The following is a 19990-nucleotide window of genomic DNA, read 5'->3' as shown; positions in this document are numbered from 1 at the left end:
GCTAAAGAAAATATTAAATATAAAATTTGAATATGATACGACATTTTTCTGTAGCTATATAAATCACCTTAATAATTCCAAGGCTGAATGGAAGTAGTAATAATGAATACAAGTAAATCAAGATGTAAATTACTAAATACAATTTTGGCGGTTGGATAAATAGCATGTTCTGTTATTTAAAATATACAAGTTAAAGAAAATATTGGGTGCACAGTTTTGTTAGTTAGTTTTTATACTTAAACTAGCTGTTCCCGCGACTTCGTCCGCGTGGAACTTAAAATTATTTTTCTAAAAGAAGCTTAAAGAACTAAAAATTATTTTGTTCGTCTTAATTTATTCGTCCCATTAGGTACTGATAGGTTCAAACTATTACATTTACATCCTGCATCATCCCTTAGTCGAAAATCTAAGAAGATTTATACAAACTTTCATCTCCTATTTTACCCTTAGGGGAATTTATCAAAATCCTTTCTTAGCGGATGCCTACGTTATAACATCTACCTGCATGCCAAATTTTAAAAGGCCGACAACGTACTTGCAATTCCCAGGTGTTGCGGGTGCTCATGGGCGGCGGTAATCACTTACCATCAGGTGAGCCGTATGCTCGTTTGTCCCCTGTTATTAAAAAAAAATTTTTGACCGAACCGACCAATGGTTTGGGCTGTGCGTTGATAGATCACTATGTCAGTCACCTTTGAGTTATATATTTATATTTTATACTTAAATTATCGTGTTATAAAGTTATTCGTATTTAACGCCACCTATCTAAGTATTTCAGAAACTTTTTCAGGAAGCTTTAGCAAATTCAGTGAGCATTTATAAAAGCAGCTTCAGTACTGTAATCTTTAAGAAGTAGTTTACACGAATTTGAAATAGATGTCGCAGATCCACTTTTTGATAACATATTCTTAAATGTTATCAACTTATCAGAGATGTAATAATTAAATACATTGCCATTTATCGACATATCACACTTGACTTGAATAGTTACATTTCACTGATATAATTAAGTCCAACGTAGGACGGAAGGTCTATCGTTGTCTCTCGAATTCGTTCAGTTAGATATCGATATTTTAACCACCGGACAGTTAATCTGAAATACAAAATGTCAAAAAGTTTTTAGTGTCGATTAGAATCAGTGGCACTCAATGAGGAAGTAGCCATTATTATTGCTAAAAGTTGCATATAGATGGCGTGATTGGTATCGATGGAATTCTTCATAGTTTTGCAAACGTTTTAAAAAACAAAACTGTGTTTTCAAAAATGTTTAATCAATTTTTAAAAAGTTATATATACATGTTAAAATGAAATAATGCGTTTAGAAAAGTAATTTTCATATATTTACTCATTTTGTTATTTTCCAGTACTTAATTACACTTTAATCAGTGCTAATATGGGGCTCAATGTTTTCAAAATGCTTTCATAGATGGCATTGTCGTCATTTGTATCGGCCTAATTAAATGTCTTTTTTATATTTTCCAATAATAAGCACTTAATATATTATTATTGTAAATTAAACATATAAAAATTTTTTAAGTAAATTAAAAATAGCCGAACAAGCAAGTAATAATATTTCCAATAATACTTATGTATGAAGTGTTGTCATATTATAAATAAATACATGTATTATCGATTTTTTTTAATAATCGATAACAGGATTTTATTACGCATTATTCGATGATGCTTTTAATGAGTCGTTGTGAACAGTAATTTTTCATTATTTTGTATTATGCAGTGTTCCGTTTCAAAGAACGGAATATAGTAGTACATTATTAGTGTCGTTGGTTATTTGCATTTGTACTGAAAAATCGATTACATAATAATTTAAAATATCGAGTACGAATCGTAGTTGTCTTCGAATACTGGCAACTGGTAAGATTAAATTAGTATTAAAAAAAAAGAGAGAAATCGATCCTAATTCGAATATCATAAAGTTGATTTTCCTTTCTCATTAATATCATAGCAGTTTGTTTTTAACTTGCGTATGACTCTGTGGTATGATGTTTAACGTGTATTGTTATTGTACGGTGCATACATTTCAAAAATTATATTGTAATGTAGGTACATACATTACTTTCATACATTTCAAAAATTATATTTTAATGTAGGTACATACATTTCTTTCATACATTTCATATATGTCAAAAATTATCTTTTAATGTAGGTACATACATTTCTTTCATACATTTCATACATGTCAAAAATTATCTTTTAATGTAGGTACATACATTTCTTTCATACATTTCATACATTTCAAAAATGAACTTTTTATGTAGGTACATACATTTTTTTCATACATCTCATACATTTCAAAAATTATATTTTAATGTAGGTACATACATTTCATAAATGTCAAAAATAATCTTCTAATGTAGGTACATACATACATTTCTTTCATACATTTCATACATTTCAAAAATTATATTTTAATGTAGGTACATACATTTCATACATGTCAAAAATTATCTTTTAATGTAGGTACATACATTACTTTCATACATTTCAAAAATTATATTTTAATGTAGGTACATACATTTCTTTCATACATTTCATATATGTCAAAAATTATCTTTTAATGTAGGTACATACATTTCTTTCATACATTTCATACATGGCAAAAATTATCTTTTAATGTAGGTACATACATTTCTTTCATACATTTCATACATTTCAAAAATGAACTTTTTATGTAGGTACATACATTTTTTTCATACATCTCATACATTTCAAAAATTATATTTTAATGTAGGTACATACATTTCATAAATGTCAAAAATAATCTTCTAATGTAGGTACATACATACATTTCTTTCATACATTTCATACATTTCAAAAATTATATTTTAATGTAGGTACATACATTTCATACATGTCAAAAATTATCTTTTAATGTAGGTACATACATTACTTTCATACATTTCAAAAATTATATTTTAATGTAGGTACATACATTTCTTTCATACATTTCATACATGTCAAAAAGTATCTTTTAATGTAGGTACATAACACCCCATGTCAGACCCCTTGTATTTGGAAGAAACTTAAAAATAATGCCAAAAATATTAGATGAATATATTTTTAATACGAATATTGTTTTATTTTTGTTCATCAACTTTATCCCTCACTAACAATACTAGTAGTAGTACATAAAGATATACGAGTAATTCAGAATGTTTGGCGTGAAAGCGAGACAAATAGACAGACTGAGTTACTTTAGCATTTATAATATTTTTAAGAATATCGCTATTAAAAATAGGGGTTGGTGAAAGACGGGTGAAAATTTAGGCGTGTATGTATTTTCAATGTAACATTATAAATAAAAAAAAAATTGTCCATAATACAAAAAAATATTTTTTCGGGGTAGGCCACCCCTATGACTTGGGGTATAAAAAATAGATAACAACCCTACCTCAGACCTGGCAAGTATACATATCAATTTTCATCATGGGAGAAATATGGCAACTAACACTGTGATACAAAATTTATATATTGTAATACACTACCTCTAAGTAGATATATATATATAGCGGCGCACCCGCCGGTAGCCTCGCGCTGTTGGCTCGTTGCTAAGCAACAGATACCTCGGTAGCGGTTGGGTAACGGGAGGCCGGCGGCAGTTGGTCGTTGAATACCGCACGCAGCGCAATAGTCTTACAACTTATTTTAATTATTTTTATGACGATCCAACAATATAAGATATAGCGGAATTCTCATTAGGTAAAAGAGGGTACATCGTAGAATACATGAGGTATATACCAGTAAATTAATTGTAGCTAAAATCAGTCTCATACATATAACGATTGAAATAAAAAAACGTATAGCCCGATTTTGATACGTACGAGTATAAACGTATCAAAATCAGGCTATACGTATAGCGCAGACGCGTTACAACATATCAAAAAAATAGGCATGGAATGTAAAATAAACCATAACATAATAGGTATATACATTGGCACATAAGCCATATCTGCAGTGTCGGCTAACGATATTATACCTACACATTTACATTGAATCTTGAATCGTCCCTAATGATGTACACGATACAGTAACCTACATATCTATTATATACATATCTTTGCAAAACAGATGTCATGTAGCTGAATTGACTGCCATCTATTTTCATGCTTTGTTACTAAGCACCCACTAGTAATCCGAACTGCTTCAGATCTAGCGACATCTAGCGGCTACGGCGGCGAAATAAAATAGCCCGAAGAATAGCCCGAGTTAGGAAGGAACCATTTTCTTGTATGGGATGGGGTATCTGTATGTAATATTATGTTATCTGTGATTAGAATCAAACTCAGTACATTTGAGACCGTGTAGCGAGATACGTTGACTAGGCCACGACTCTCGGTTGCTGACCTGAAATGTTCAGGAAGTAGTTCGGCAGTTTATAAACAGATGTCGCCAATAAGCTTTTTAAATAAATGTTAAAAATAACAACATTTATTTAAAAGGCTTATTGGCGACATATGTTCATTGATCTATTGATCTATTTCTGACTTCGACTATTTTTACTATTATGAAAAAATAAATAAGTCTACGGTAAATGGTGCACATGAACCGTACAACTCAGACATAGCTCTTTCGGCAAACACAAATGCCTGTATTCTTGCTAATGTCATAACTGCGAAAGTATCTCTGACTGTCTCGTTTTCACGCTAAAACTACTAACTAAACGATTTAAATAAAATTTGGTACACATATAGTTTATATTCTAAGAAAGGACATAGGCTGCTCTTTAATCCGAAAAAAGGCTTGAAACTTATTATATTTTAGGCAGTTGATTAAATAGTAATAAATATGACATTCACAGTTTGTTAAAAAAATATCCTTAAGGGGATGAAAGTTTTTATGGCAATTCGGCATTATTAAAGCTAGACCGATGTCTTGGATGTCTTATTTGTAAAATAATTACCGTAAATAATTAAAAATGCTATCCAAAATCATTATTCCATGCGAACGAAGTCGCGGGTACAATATCATTTTAACATCGTATCTCACCATTTTACTGAAATCTGTCAAAGCAATTTGTTTTGTAACTGAAATCGTATATACCTACATACGTATATACCTATTCGTATTTCTTTATTTTCCTTGTATATTACAAAAATAGATTTATTATTCAATACATTTAATTATATGTGCGTTAATAAAATTACATAGGAATTTAAAGTTTCCAATGCGTTGAGTAAAATTCCTCTTAAAAATAAACAGGTAAGTAGGGATTTCTAAATAAATATGGAATATTTTCGTGCCTGCAGTAAAGGTATCTCACGGTAAGGTATTATAAGCTGGTGGCGCATCAGTAGAGAGTGATATGATGATGAAGTTATGTCAGTTAGCTCATCATGGCGAATTCACCCAGTAATAAACCATGTAATGCAATACAATGTAAGGTAATACATTGCAATTGCAGGCTATTTTGGTAGGTTGGTAGTGTACACACCCAGAAACTACCAAAGTAGCCAGCCAAGCTCCTCCCAGAAGCGCAGGACCTGGTGGTGGGGGTGTCTTGACAGGCTTCACGGAGAGCCCTCACTGTTGCGAGATTTTGTTATTATCGTTATGTGGCCACTGCAAGCTCTCCAGGCTTACGTTTCTTTGGCTTTACAGCATCGCCGACAAAGTGGACTGTCTGTAGCATCATTGTGTTTATTTGAGAGACAGTAACCCGTTATTACAGTAAGATTTATTGGAATTAATTATTAATTTTCCTCAAGTCTCAATTTCCTCATTAACATAAATAGATGAGGAAATTGAGACTAAAAATGTATAGATGTAAATAATAATTACTAGTACATACATTAGTAAATTAAACATAATACAATATTATACTTTATATATCGCACGTCCTCTGACATGATGGCAGATAAAGTATTAAAATTGTTATTTTTAATTTTTATTAATATGGGTATGTACATTTTGTTATTTTAATTTTAAATTAAACATATTATTTGCATACTACCATCGAAATATTTAACAAATTATCAAATCTCTTATTTCACTGCAGATATTGCAACGTTTAATATACCCAAGTTACAATTAGTATAGTTTTAAATAATATAAATACAATGTACCTAATATGTGTCACGCTAGTAATTATAATTTAACTTTCTAAAGTTAGAAGATTTTAATCTGTCAAGTACTTCTTGAGTTTAGTTAATGCTTTGCTTTAGTTAAAAATATTGACACAATTAAATCTTTTATATTTATAATGCTCTGTAGATATGGATATATATATACCAACAACCTCAGTTGTGTTTTGGTTATAGGATTATAAATGGTCATGAAATTACAGAATAAAATTAATAAGTCAACACTGACGCATGTGCGGTATCACGCGGAAGTCACATGGTCACCTATTACATACATCTAGTACTTATTATTTAAAACAATACTCATACATTCATTTTATTAAATTCACGGATCCATGTTCTAATTTACTTAAATATCTATACCAAAATAACTTTCAGATGTTATTTAAAATACAACAGCACTAAGACAGCACTGATACCTATAGATGTAACCTAGGGTTACCATGGATACCCTGTTATCAGGGTCGTCATATTGTATTACGCAACTTTCTACTATTTAATTATATCGAACTAACTACAATTATCATATTGCTTTTTAAAATTTTGTAATATTATTGTATATACAAAAAAGGCATTATTATGTTGTTAGTGATGTATATCACACGGTTACCATAAGGTGGGCCGTCAATCTGTATGTCATTCCCGTTGCATAATAATATTTGTACTATAAAATGCTTCTTACTTTATTGGTTACTTGTTTACACCCACTTAATTTACAAACGACTAGGTAGTACTAACTGATTTAAATTATTATTTTCGGTTTTTTTTTTTTCAGGTATTATATCAAGCGACTTTGTGGAACCTGTATCCATGGTACGTAAATAATAATAATAATAATACCGGACATTTCACATAAAGTCCCAAGCTAAGCAGCTGAAATAAGTAATGAGCTTAAACAACTGATATAAATACTTATAAATATACATTATGTAATACTTATATTTTAAAGTTTTCAACTTACCTTTGTCAAGAATTGTCAACAAGAATTGACGGATATTCTTAGGAGCGATGCTTTTTACCTACTCAGGATAGAGATTGGGTGTAGATTAGGCAGTGAAATTATAGGAGTTCTGGAATGTCAACGCATTTGTGGTTTCAAGAGTGTCACATGATAACGTCATTAAACGTACGTAGTTATTCATGTATGTACACGACGTCTCGTTCAATCATAAGTCAGGATTCCAATAACATAAAAAAATACATTCGTTATTGATATTTTTAATTACAGATTAAAATTTATGTTTTGTAGACTGCTGAATTGGAAAAGGATACATGTGTTGTAAAACTAAGTAAGTAAACAATATAAATATTGATACAAGTAAAATAACCGGAGACAGTTTTGATTTCAGTTTCTTCTTTCTTTCTTCTTTTTAATAGGGTTGTTGTAATACGATGATATGTAGCTAAAATATATAATATAATGTAATAATATGTTTAAAGTTTAAAAATAAACTTCTATAACTCCAAAAAAATAGATTTACACTTCTCGGATATTATATTTTTAAAGTAGACTACGGAATTATTCTACGCCAAAAAAACTACGTTGAGTCTGTATCTGACCATTTCAATTACAGCCTTGGAAATTAAACGCAAATTTCAAGGGCTCCTTTAGAATTGCATTAATTTCTGAGAGGTACAACTTAAAAAATACCATATGCAAGACTTGGTGGCATTTATTTATTATAGTTATAAGATCCAGATATAGATTTGGTCTCCTATACATATTTTCGAGAAATCATGACTAATCACAACTAAGGAAATGCAGGTGTTAATGATTCGCTATTTTGTTATAATAATTGCAAAAATTATCTTAAAGTTATATGTACACTATATATTAAAACTAGTATTTATCTTTCAGGTCAATGTACTTTTAAAACTGTGAGTAAAATGTTTTTTTAATATATAAGGTTTTCGTAAATTTTTTTTGTACTTACGGTCAAAAATGAAATAAATTATAAATAGTTAGAGGTTTTCTGTTTTGTTTGTTTTAAAACCAATACTTTTAATATCAAAAGGTAATGTTTTGATTCCTGTATTCGTTTGGTAGAAGATATTGTTTTGTTTAATTACGTTACTATATTTAGAGAGCGTCAAGCAATGTTCTTGTTCATTCTTCTTGTGATGATTGTGATATAGCTTTCCGAATGAGTGGTAGATAAAAAAAATAAGTATGACTATTCAAATATTTATATGACTAAATAATTTTCTATGCTTTTCTATTTAATATATGGAAAATAGGAAAGGTTTACAAGGATTACTATTATAACTCACTAGTTATAGATATATATCGCAACCTATTAATTGAATTCCTCACAACACAACTCATATAGATTAGCCAATATATTAAATCTCTGGCCTCCATGAGTTATAAAATAGAAATCGATGAGACTAAGGTGCCATACAGACGACTTTTTAGAAAGTCTACCTAGGTAAGATTATATAAAAGAATTATGTGTATACCCAATAGTAATTAATTGTTTCCTATTGGTCCAGGGTATCCCAGGTATGCGGGGATTGCCAGGAGAGAAAGTAAGTAAATGCCAAATAAATTATTATTGTATATTAATTACTTAGAATAATATATGTAGTATGTACTACATTATAAACGCGAAAGTTTGTGAGTATGGATGGATGGATATCGGTTACTCTTTCACACAAAAACTACTGAACGGATTTTGAAGAAAATTTACAGCTTATACATATATACAACACATAGGCAATAATTTAAAAAGATATTATTTCAGAGCCAATAATAAATATCAAGTAAGTGCGATGCAAACGAAGTGGTGTGGAATGTGGAATTACTTTTTGAATATGTATATCCGACACGAAATTAAAAGAAATCTCAGATTAAATCAGGATAGTAAACTTAGTGGTCACTATGTTTATTACCCTGCCATATGTCCATTTATGTAATAGACGACAATAGACAGACAATTTACCATTCCGATTATATAATAAATTTTGTGCAACGTATTTACAAAAGTTTAAAAAAAAACAATGATGTTAAAGTCATCTAGTTTTTGAATGGCTGGTGAGTTTATTCTTATTTATTATTACAATTCGTTATTTATTTTCCACTATGGCAAATATATTAACATAAAACATGAATCAATACAATCTTAAGTATCATTCATGCACTAATAGGACTAAATTTACTTAGTTATGTCCACATTGCTCTTCATTTCCTTATTTGTATAGGCAACGGTTGCCGCTTGCCAGTAGATGAATCGTCAGTTTGTTTGCTATTCCAAGTACTCAAAAATAATGCAACCACAAAGTGAGAATCATACCTGAACGGCTAGACCGGCAAATTATTTTTTGCTGTGTATGTCACTGTCAAGAGAAAGTTCTTATGAAAAAAATTAAATTAGTAAACAATATTATTTTAATTAATTATACCAATGAGATTTCAGTATTCGTATTTATTTAAGTCTATCGTGTCAGCTAGTATATTCTTTTTTGCTGTATTATATAGGAATCATTTCATAATGCAATATCGACTGATGTTTAAATGTTTATTTTGGTGAAAAATATTTATTTTTTATTCAGGGAGATAGAGGTGAGTCTGGACATGCTGGAAAAAAAGGAGATAGGGTGAGTATCTGTATGATTGTAACTACTAATTGTTACCCGCAAATTGGTACACGGAATTGAAATTTAATAAAGTATATTTATTATGGACGCTTACGTTCTAACGTAAAACTATTCTAATATTCATCGCTAAACACTTAATTGTTTTACTTATGCATTTAGTAAGTCAAATCAAATGATTTCCAGTATCGGAGATTCCATCAGAAATATTAATTGAAATTTAAAATATTTTTATTTATTTATGGTCTCGGTTATATTTGTACTTGTCTGGAGTTTTTTTTTTCTTGAAGGGGTTGATCAGGTTCTTAGACCTGTAGCTGTTCGCTACCTAGACCCGACAGAAGTCACAAGACAACAGTTGAAAGATGTATTGTGGGTATATTCTTCAACTCTTGTCTTGTGACTCCTTATAGTTTATGTAAATAAGGAGTATAGAATTCTAATATTATTTTTTAATTTATGCAAATAAAAAAAATACAATGAATCAGTAAAAAATAAAATAAAAACAGTACAATGTATTAGACACACGCATATATAAGCTTTTTTTTTTTAATTGTTATTACTGGTTCAAAGATCTTTTTGATTTTTTTATTATGGTCGAGTTTCAACCACTAGGAGACCACTAGTATATATAAAAAATAATACTATGTCTTTTTATCATTTGATAAATTCCTTTCTTGTTGTTTATGTTACTGTCAGGGGTAGGTTCTCATGAAAAGTAAATTTAAGAAATATTTTTTTATTCATTATTCCAATACGAGTTCGCCTGTCGTGTCAGCTAGTACTTAATATGTACCCTCTTTGCTTCATTACATAGGAATAATACGATAATGCAATGGTGACTGATGTTTAAATATTTATGTTACTGGAAATTAATTCATTTTTATTCAGGGATATCCAGGTTACGATGGATTGCCTGGAATACAAGGTATTATGGTGAGTATCTATATTATTATAACTAATATTTGCTGCCCAAAATTTACATGTGCAAAATTTGTAACGTGAATTTTAAATTTTAAAAAATACCTTATTACTAAGTGACGCATACGTCATAAAATAAAACTGTTGTAATTTTCAACTCTGGGGACTTAGTTATATAAAGTTAAAAGTCAAATATCTACCTACAGATTTTAAATGCAACTAAGATACTGTCTCTTTCTAATAAGTGGTTATTTCTTTTGTACCTATTACTTATCTGTTTTATTAATATTAAGTAATCTCTGAAATTTGAAAGACTAATTTACAACGCAAAAATTATAACTATTCACATATCTTTCTTTTATTAAAAGATTGAATGTCATCAACATTTCACAAAAAAAAATAAAAAATATAAATATTGCAACAATTTTCCGTAGTTTATCCATTGCTGACTTAAGTAGAACTTCCTGCCTGTCTGTCCTGCTTCGGTCAGAATTTTAGAGCCGATGTTTTGTTGATGGGGCTCATGCCATTTCTCATGTCTTTCTCATTAAATATTAATATGACACGAGTCCAACTTTTATGGGTATTTTCATACAATCTGACGATGTCAAAAATTTATGTTTATAGGGCCCTCCAGGATCAGAAGGTGTAGCTGGTGTAAGTATATGAATTTTTATTATATAAATTACATTCTTAGTTCAAAACGTATTGTACGAATATAAATAGTAGAATCGGCTCAGTTGTTCTAATTTTTATTATCAAAATGGTAAACAAGCTGTCAGCTTGATGAAGGTAACAGCATTAGAGACATCTTGTTATTAATACATGTAACGTCTGTGATACCGCACTTGTATTAACATTCTAGTGGTCTTAGAATTCAGGCCTATAATCCTATATTTAACTCACTCTTTAATCGAACCACTAGGATCATAAATGTGAGCTATCTATAATAAATAATAATTAATAATTTCTCAGGATAATTCACACAGTGTCGTCTAGCCCCAAGCTAAGCAGAGCTTGTGTTATGTGTACTAGACAGCTGATATAAATACATGGCTACAATTTTTTTTGGAAATAAATACATATTATACATAGAAAACTCCCAGACCGATACAAACAATCATACTCATGAATACTAATTTTTGTACCGTGCGAGAAATCGAACCCACGACCATCGGATAGTAAAGCGGTGTGCTAAACTACTAGACCACCGAGGCTGTCAAATCTATCTTTTAAGTCGCAGTGGATGAAATCTAACAGAAACTGATAAGGTAGTTTGTGAGTTTGTCTGGGACACACATCGTCACACGAATTTTTATATAGAAAATACAAGGTTATAAATAAATATAAAAAAATATATAATGATGGTTTACAATGGAAAAAGCAGCACGTCAAGCTGATATAGTATATTGCTAGCAATGAGGTCATTTATCCAAGTTACTGATAATCGTGTCCCCCTCCCTGTATTGGAGAGGTGTTAAGTACAAGATTTCGAACGGTATGCCAATATACCAAAACAAAATAATTATTTACAATTTCAGAAACCTGGCAGAGATGGCACAGATGGCAAAAAGGTATAATTATATTCTTTATTGAACTAAAAAATAATAATAGTAATTAGAAACGGTATAGTAAAAGTGGACGCGTTTATTACATTACATTGGGTTATTAATATCTCATGTCAATTGTCAACATAATAGTGTGTGGAATAGAAAGTATTGAGTAATAATAGTGCACGTTAGAAGTATAATTAAAATGTCAAATACTAAGAATAAACATAAACTACTGACTGTTATTATCAGTATCGTCAGGGGTAGGTTCTCATGAAAAGAAGATTTATCGATAATGCAATGCCGACGGATGTTTTAATATTTATGTTACTGGAACACAATATTGTTTTATTCAGGGAAATCAAGGTGAAAGTGGACTACCAGGAGTTGAGGTGAGTATATACAGATATTATTATGGACAGTAATTATTAATTATAATAATTGCTGTCCAAAATTTTGCACACGTAGTGATGTGAATTTTTAGTGGCAAGAGCTCCACCGACAAGAGCGTAGCTCTTAAATAAAAAAAAAGTGATGTGAAATTGAAACTTACATCATAAAATAAAACTTGTAATTTTCTACTCTGAAGACTTAGTTATGAAAGGTTATAAAAGATTTTACGATATATACCACTTCTTAACAAATACCTACCTACAGATTTTAAATGCAACTAAGACGCTATCTCTTTCTAATAAGTTGTTATTTCTTTTATACCTATTACTTATCTGTTTTATTAACATTAAATAAACTCTGAAATTTAAAGACTAATTTACAACGCAAAAATTATAATTATTCATATATCTTTCTTTTATTAAAAGATTGAATGTCATAAGCATTTCACATATAGATATTGTCAATAACTTATGTTTATAGGGCCCTCCAGGATCAGAAGGCGTAGCTGGTGTAAGTATATGAATTTTTATTATATAAATTACATTCTTAGTTCAGAAAGCATTTATTGTACGAATATAAACAGTAGAATCAGCTCAGTTGTTCTAATTTTTATTATTAAAATAGTAAACAAGCTGTCGGCTTGAATGAAAAGAACAGCATCACGGACATCATGTTATTAACACGTGTAACGTCTGTGATACCGCATTTGTATTAACATTTCAGAGGACTAAGAAGTCAAGCCTATAACCCTATATTTAACTCACTCTTTAATCGAACCACGAGGACCATAAATGAGTGCTATCTTTTAAGTTACACCCATTTAAACGCAGTGGATGAAACCTAACAGAAATTGATTAGGTGGTTTGTGAGTTTGTCTCGGACACACATCGTCACACAAAATGTTTATATACGAAATACGAGGTTATAAATAAATATAGAAAAAAATATCATGATGGTTTACAATGGAAAAAGCAGCACGTCAAGCTGATATGGTATATTGCTGGCAATGAGGTCATTTACCCAGGTTACTAATAATCATGTCCCCCTCCTTGTATTGGAGAGGGGTTAAGTACAAGATTTCGAGCAGTATGCCAATATACAAAATAATTATTTACAATTTCAGAAACCTGGCAGAGATGGCAGAGATGGCAAAAAGGTATTATTTATTTATTATTAATTTATTATAATTTATTAAACTAAAAAATAATAATAATAATTAGAAACGGTATAGCAAATGTGGACGCGTTTGTTACATTACATTGGGTTATTAATATCTCATGTCAATTGTCAACATAATAGTGTGTGGAATAGAAAGTATTGAGTAATAATAGTGCACGTTAGAAGTATAATTAAAATGTCAAATACTAAGAATAAACATAAACTACCGACTGTTATCCTACATGAGATTCCTCGGATTTTGATTTTTGGTTTAATATTGGTGTCATCAGGGGAGTCAATTAGAAATATGATTTGTAACAAGTTTTTTTGCTTCGACAAGATTTTATCTGAGTACCTCTTAGATGTAATTCAGTATAGTAAATCTTTATACCACGTCGCTTTCTCTCTCGATTAAGTAAGTAATATATGTATATATACAATAATAATTTACAAATGAATATTGTATATATACCTACAATTCATTAAAAAAATTCAAAGTACCTACATTAAGTCGACGGAGATAGACTACTGTATCTTAAAAAATATTATGGAAGTAGGTGAAATAAAGGTTTAAAGTGTATGTAGATGAAGTATATAGTATGATGAAGAATCATAGACGATAGTAATCTATCAGTTATTTAGTGAATATAATAAGCTCTATATACTACTTGCATTTTCTTTTGTACTAAAGTACGGTCTGTGTATAACATTTTTTTTTAATTATTTAAAGGGGATATATATATTTTCATGTTGCTAACAACAATTTAATTATAGGGACCTAGAGGACCTCCAGGCGTACCAGGAGTCTGCATAAAATCTTGTTCCAACGACGATGATTTAGACGATGGTATGACGATTCTTTGTTTTTATAAAGAATTGAATTGAAATTTGAATATAATAATGTCTAAGTTATATTAAAATTATTATACCAAAGTAACTAAGTAGTCTAAAAATAAATATCTAAAATAATATTTTTTTACTAGGCAACTGATATCTTTTTAGTACAGAAGAGGTACCTTGTACCTCTCGTACAAGGTAAACTTCGTCACGGTTAGTCGGAATGGGTATATGAGAGTAACCATGGTAACGAACTTTTGTTCTAGAACTTTCCCTGAAACCATATAGTTTCTTCGAGAAAAATGGCTTCAAAGTTGTTCAACAAAAATACAATAACAACAAAAGACAGCTCTAATATCATGGTATTTTTTTTGTTTTTAGCACCTATGTTTATAGCAATTTATAGGATGTTTGTAGCACCTGTAGCACTGCGACGTACATAGATCTATTGTGCTCGCCCTTTTTCAAAATTCGCCACCTAGACTCGTTAGGGACAAGAATTGAAAGAGAAGGAGATTTTTAGAAGGAGAGTTTTTATCTCCTAAATGTAAATGGCGCTTAGTAACAATTGGGTTATTATTATTCTTAACTGTACCTTTGTTTATTTTCATTCACAGAGGAACCTGAAGGAAGGAAAGATACTGTATTGCCAGGTCTTTGCAAAAGTTACAAAAGTATCGGTGAAGGTATTTTGCTTACTTCAGTTATTGTTGCTATAAATGAGAATTATTTTGATTTATTATTACATTTAATTATTATAACATTATATGTTTATATGTATGACAAACTAAACCTTCGACTAAGGTATTAGTCGAAGAGAAGTAGTGTTTCAAATCAGTTCTGTTACAGTCTTTATAAAAAAGCTTACTTTAAAATTGAAGAATTTATAAATGATAATAATGTTTGCGTATAAAATATCTACAATACAAAAAATTAAAATATATTATCTGGACAAAATTTTGTCCATTGAATATAAAATAAATTATGGGGTAGACCACCCTTATTACTTTGGGGTATGAAAAATAATTTACATCCTATACTCAGACCTAGATATATTGAATAAGAATCGGTGAAACGGTTTCGGAGGAGTATTGTTACAATCACTGTGATACGATAAATTTATGTATTAAACAATAATAAAAATATATATTTGTATTTCATAAAAATATTAATTAATGAATGTAAAAACTACAATATATAGATATCATATAGATATCTAATTGTAACTAGAAACAGTTATCTACAAGTATTAGTTTGTACATCTTCTTACTGAAAGCTAAACTCACATTTTGTGTTGTAATGCAAATCCTTATTATTTTTACAGGCAGGACTATAGAAGTGATGCCTTTGGATCCCTTTAAAATTATCTGTGAGAAAGAGCATCGTACTTGTCTAATATTGAATAAAACAGAGGACTTAAAAGCACCATCTCGTGATCTGAATTATATAGATTATACAGAGAATAAACAACCATTTTGGTTGAGCGAATATCATGAAATATATCAGTATTATAATGTAAGTATCAAATAATGCACTTCAAAACATGAACGCCTGCGATACTAGGCATAGTTGTTGTAACCTTTTGCCACTCATAAGTTCTATTATAGTTAATAATTAGTATTTTGACAAAAAATATTTTGGATGTGTTTTTTGCTACTATTGGTTACTCTTTTATGTATCGTTTTATATTATGTATGTATGACTGTAATCTGTTTTGTATGCTAATAAATAAATAAATAAATCCACTGAATATCTCCATCAATTTTATGATTAATGAAGTGATAGAATCTGTACATACCCACTAAAGAAACACCAACTATTGTTACTTATTTAATATGTTAATGAATTATGAATGGTTTGTAGTCTAAATGTACAATTACCTAGAGGTAATGATAACAAGCGCATTGTAATCAATGACGCACATATTGGCTGAGTGGAGAACTGAAAATTATTGTACTTTTTGAAACTTATTAGTATTAAGTAATAATTACTGGAGTTAATACATGAGATAAAAAAGGAGAGATCAAAGTAATTTTTATTTTTTTATTAGGTTGTTTGGGCTATTGTCAGATGTTTGTAGCACCTGTATCACTGCGACCTACATAGATCTATTGTGCTCGCCCCTTTTCAAAGTTCGCTAGACCATATAGTTTCTTCGAGAAAAATGGCTTCAAAGTTGTTCAACAAAAATACAATAACAACAAAAGACGGCTCTAATATCATGGTATTTTTTTTGTTTTTAGCACCTATGTTTATAGCAATTTATAGGATGTTTGTAGCACCTGTAGCACTGCGACGTACATAGATCTATTGTGCTCGCCCTTTTTCAAAATTCGCCACCTAGACCCGTCAGGGACAAGAATTGAAGGATATTCTTAGGAGCGATGGTTTTTATTCTCCTCGGGAAAGAGTGTAAACTTTCCAAACGAGATATTTCGTTTATGCATGAGTGGGTTACAACCACATAGGATGTGTAGCGGCGTTTCCTCTTCAGTTTGGCAGAATCTGCAGATTCTTGTCGTGCATAGGCCTAGTTTAGCCATATGCTTGTTTAATATGCAGTGTCCTGTGAGGGCCCTAGTCATCATGCATATGTTGTTTTTACTCAATAGCAATAGTCTAATGTGTTAATCGTGGCATTTCTAGCCAGTGATTCAGTGCTTCTCGTTTGGTCATTAATTTGAGATGTCCCAGTTTTAGGCACACCACAGAAGGGCTCGGGGCCCAGTTGGCCGGTTTTTGCCCCTAACTTTGCCAGATATTGTTTTGCACAGTAATATATTTTCTTTCCTTTCAGATAACATTACAACAATTGGCATGGCTTAATAGTCAGTCGTCGTATGTGTATCAAAAGATAAGATACCATTGTAAAAATTCGCCGGTATTGCCACGTGATGCACCGGATGATGCATTGGCTTTATTAACTTGGAATGATAAATTAATCGGGCCCTCAGCTACAGTAAATTCGCCTTCCCATTACACTATAGTACATGATGGATGTTCGGTATGTTTTCCATATTTTATTACTGTTCAATATAGTATAATTATTTATATTTTTCTTTATATATATTATCTTTATAGTTATTATCTTCTTTTCCTTACATATTATAGAATCATAAAATCTATGAAGGAAATGGGATGAAATTTTTACAAAATATGTATTAGAGTTTAGGTTATTCAATTTAAATAGTTTTAGTTTAATGCACCAGTTTAAATAATTAAAATTATCATATTTAACAGCGAAATTATATAATTTCACAGAAAATAATAACATCTTAATTAATAATTAACTTTGACTTCTCTTTATAACTCGGTTTACAAATGTTGCTATTAAATTGATGATTGAGCTGTATTTTGTAGCTTTTAGTCTGTATACTACATTTCGCTCAAAACCGGTCATTGAATGATAATATCCATCTTTACAAATTAGACTTTAATAATATTTACACGATAAATAATATAATTATTTCTTACATTACAGGATATTTGTCATTTAATAGTTTAATGACCTGTAACTGTACCATATTTTGATTTCTTTTTCTTTGCAAGGAACCTGGTGACTCTACAGAGTGGGGATACACTGACATAAGTATAGTTGATACCGTTAATCGTTTGCCCATAACGGATTTCCTTATCAAGCACATACGAGATGGGAATCAAAGTATGGCCATAGAGATGACAGAATTATGCTTCATATAACAACTACCAAGTTACCCATTTTTTACTTTTAAGCAAAAAAATTGTATTCATTTTGTATTAAAAATTGTATTAATATAAATTATTTTTAATCCTACGTTAATTAAGCAAAACAAGTTGTATTCTGTTAAGGCGATCACGAGATTCTTTAATTCCTTTATATTCCGATGTTTCTCACACACAGATTTTATCGAGATCATCTCATAGTAGAGTGTGTGAGACACATCGGATTCTAACCCTACCCACACAACTACCCTCTGCAGTACCACGACTCACGGTGGTAGTATAATAAGTACCTCTGTAATGTGTACCTCAGCAGCCAAGCCATAATAGCAGTGAAATCACGGTATGGCACAGTATTCTTCCATAGTGATAACGGATGAAAGGTACAACTACTACACAACTACTAATACACTAGTCATCATGCTGGTCATCAAGGAGTTTATCTTTCCAGATACATAAAAAATATTATACTACTATACCGATGACTATCCATCTTTCAGGTGCAGACTAAGCTCCTAGTTTCAATTAATTCTATTCCAAATAGTTATATGGATTGCTGCAATGTAAGAGGTTATCCGTTATAATTCTGTGACTATAGACATCATACAGCAATACAGCACTCTTTATATACTTTCTCCGTTTACACAATGAAAACTCAAGTGAACGAGCAATGAGTTTTAAATCGCCTACGTGGATAACACAGTTTCTCTTAATTCAGCCGCCAAACAACTTACCATGTAAAGTGTGTTTCGGTTGTAGGTGTGATTAGATCGTGAAATTACGGGATAAGGGGCATGATTTTCATCCTCTGAAATGGAAACGTATGAATGATTTCTTTTTTTTTTCATTTTTCGGACTACTCTAATGCTGTTTGCCGCAGCTGGCCTTTACAGCTTCACCGGGCGTTAGGGGACGAGTGCAGATGGCACTCCAAACCCGCGAAATGATTTATGGTGCGGCTGAAGGCCAACTCCTGTCTGACGGATATGACTTTAGTCTGAGGGCTCCACTAGGGGTTCGAACCTCGGCTCAGGGCGCCGTAATGTCGATCCCCGTTTGAATTGGACGGGGGATCGATCGGAGGGGACCATATGAATAATTTCACGGGTGTCATATGATAACGTAATATCATCCATAGAAGTGTTGGTTACCGTTTACCATCAGATTGGTATCCAGCTTTTTTGCTATTCGAATTATATAAAAAAAATTGTTTAATACCTTAAAAATGTCCTTAACACTTCTATTTATGAAGCTAACCAGGTAGGTTTGCTAGGTCCTACTACACTATTATTTCTATTACGTTTCCTTTTAATTTCGTTTACTGATTGATACTTCATGAGCTACAAGGTTACGGATCATATTCGAAACATCGTGTACCCCAGTCCCCTGGGCATTTATTGGAATAAAAGAGTTCTCGTAAATGAAACGAGTGGCGTACGATATTCATTTGTTTTCATTAGGTGTGTGCTTGTCAGATTAATCGCATATAAGACCATTGTTTATGGGAAGTGATTATTCAATTAAATTTCACAAACAGACGAGAGTTATTGTGTTAGGTGACTGATAATAAAAGCTTTATAATATCTGACATTATTTTTAGGTGTATCAGTACGTAGTATAAAATAAAGTCGCTGTCGCTGTCTGTCCTTCCCTATGTATGCTTAAATCTTTAAAACTATGCAATGGATTTTGAAGCGGTTTTCTTTAATAGACAGAGTGATTCAAGAGGATTGTTTATAT

At 30.8% G+C, this 19990-nt stretch overlaps 1 protein-coding gene across 1 annotated transcript; it reads left to right on the top strand.

Annotated features, from left to right (window-relative positions):
- The first annotated feature begins 5833 nt into the window (after positions 1 to 5833).
- LOC131852025 (collagen alpha-1(II) chain-like) lies at positions 5834 to 18277 on the top strand. Its single transcript, XM_059202596.1, has 17 exons — positions 5834 to 5914; positions 6874 to 6911; positions 7348 to 7387; positions 7957 to 7976; positions 8592 to 8627; positions 9651 to 9695; positions 10584 to 10628; positions 11241 to 11270; positions 12155 to 12187; positions 12520 to 12555; positions 13037 to 13066; positions 13680 to 13712; positions 14489 to 14561; positions 15169 to 15237; positions 15876 to 16066; positions 17349 to 17555; positions 18101 to 18277. Exons 1-17 carry the CDS (start codon positions 5863 to 5865, stop codon positions 18248 to 18250), a joined length of 1128 nt encoding a protein of 375 aa, XP_059058579.1. The 5' UTR covers positions 5834 to 5862; the 3' UTR covers positions 18251 to 18277.
- Positions 18278 to 19990: the final 1713 nt, after the last annotated feature.

This window comes from Achroia grisella, unplaced genomic scaffold (genome assembly GCF_030625045.1).
Source record: "Achroia grisella isolate CSIRO2021 unplaced genomic scaffold, CSIRO_AGI_Agris_v1 utg821, whole genome shotgun sequence".
In the NCBI taxonomy this organism is placed as follows: Eukaryota; Metazoa; Arthropoda; class Insecta; order Lepidoptera; family Pyralidae; genus Achroia; species Achroia grisella.
This window is presented reverse-complemented; position numbering and strand designations above follow the sequence as displayed.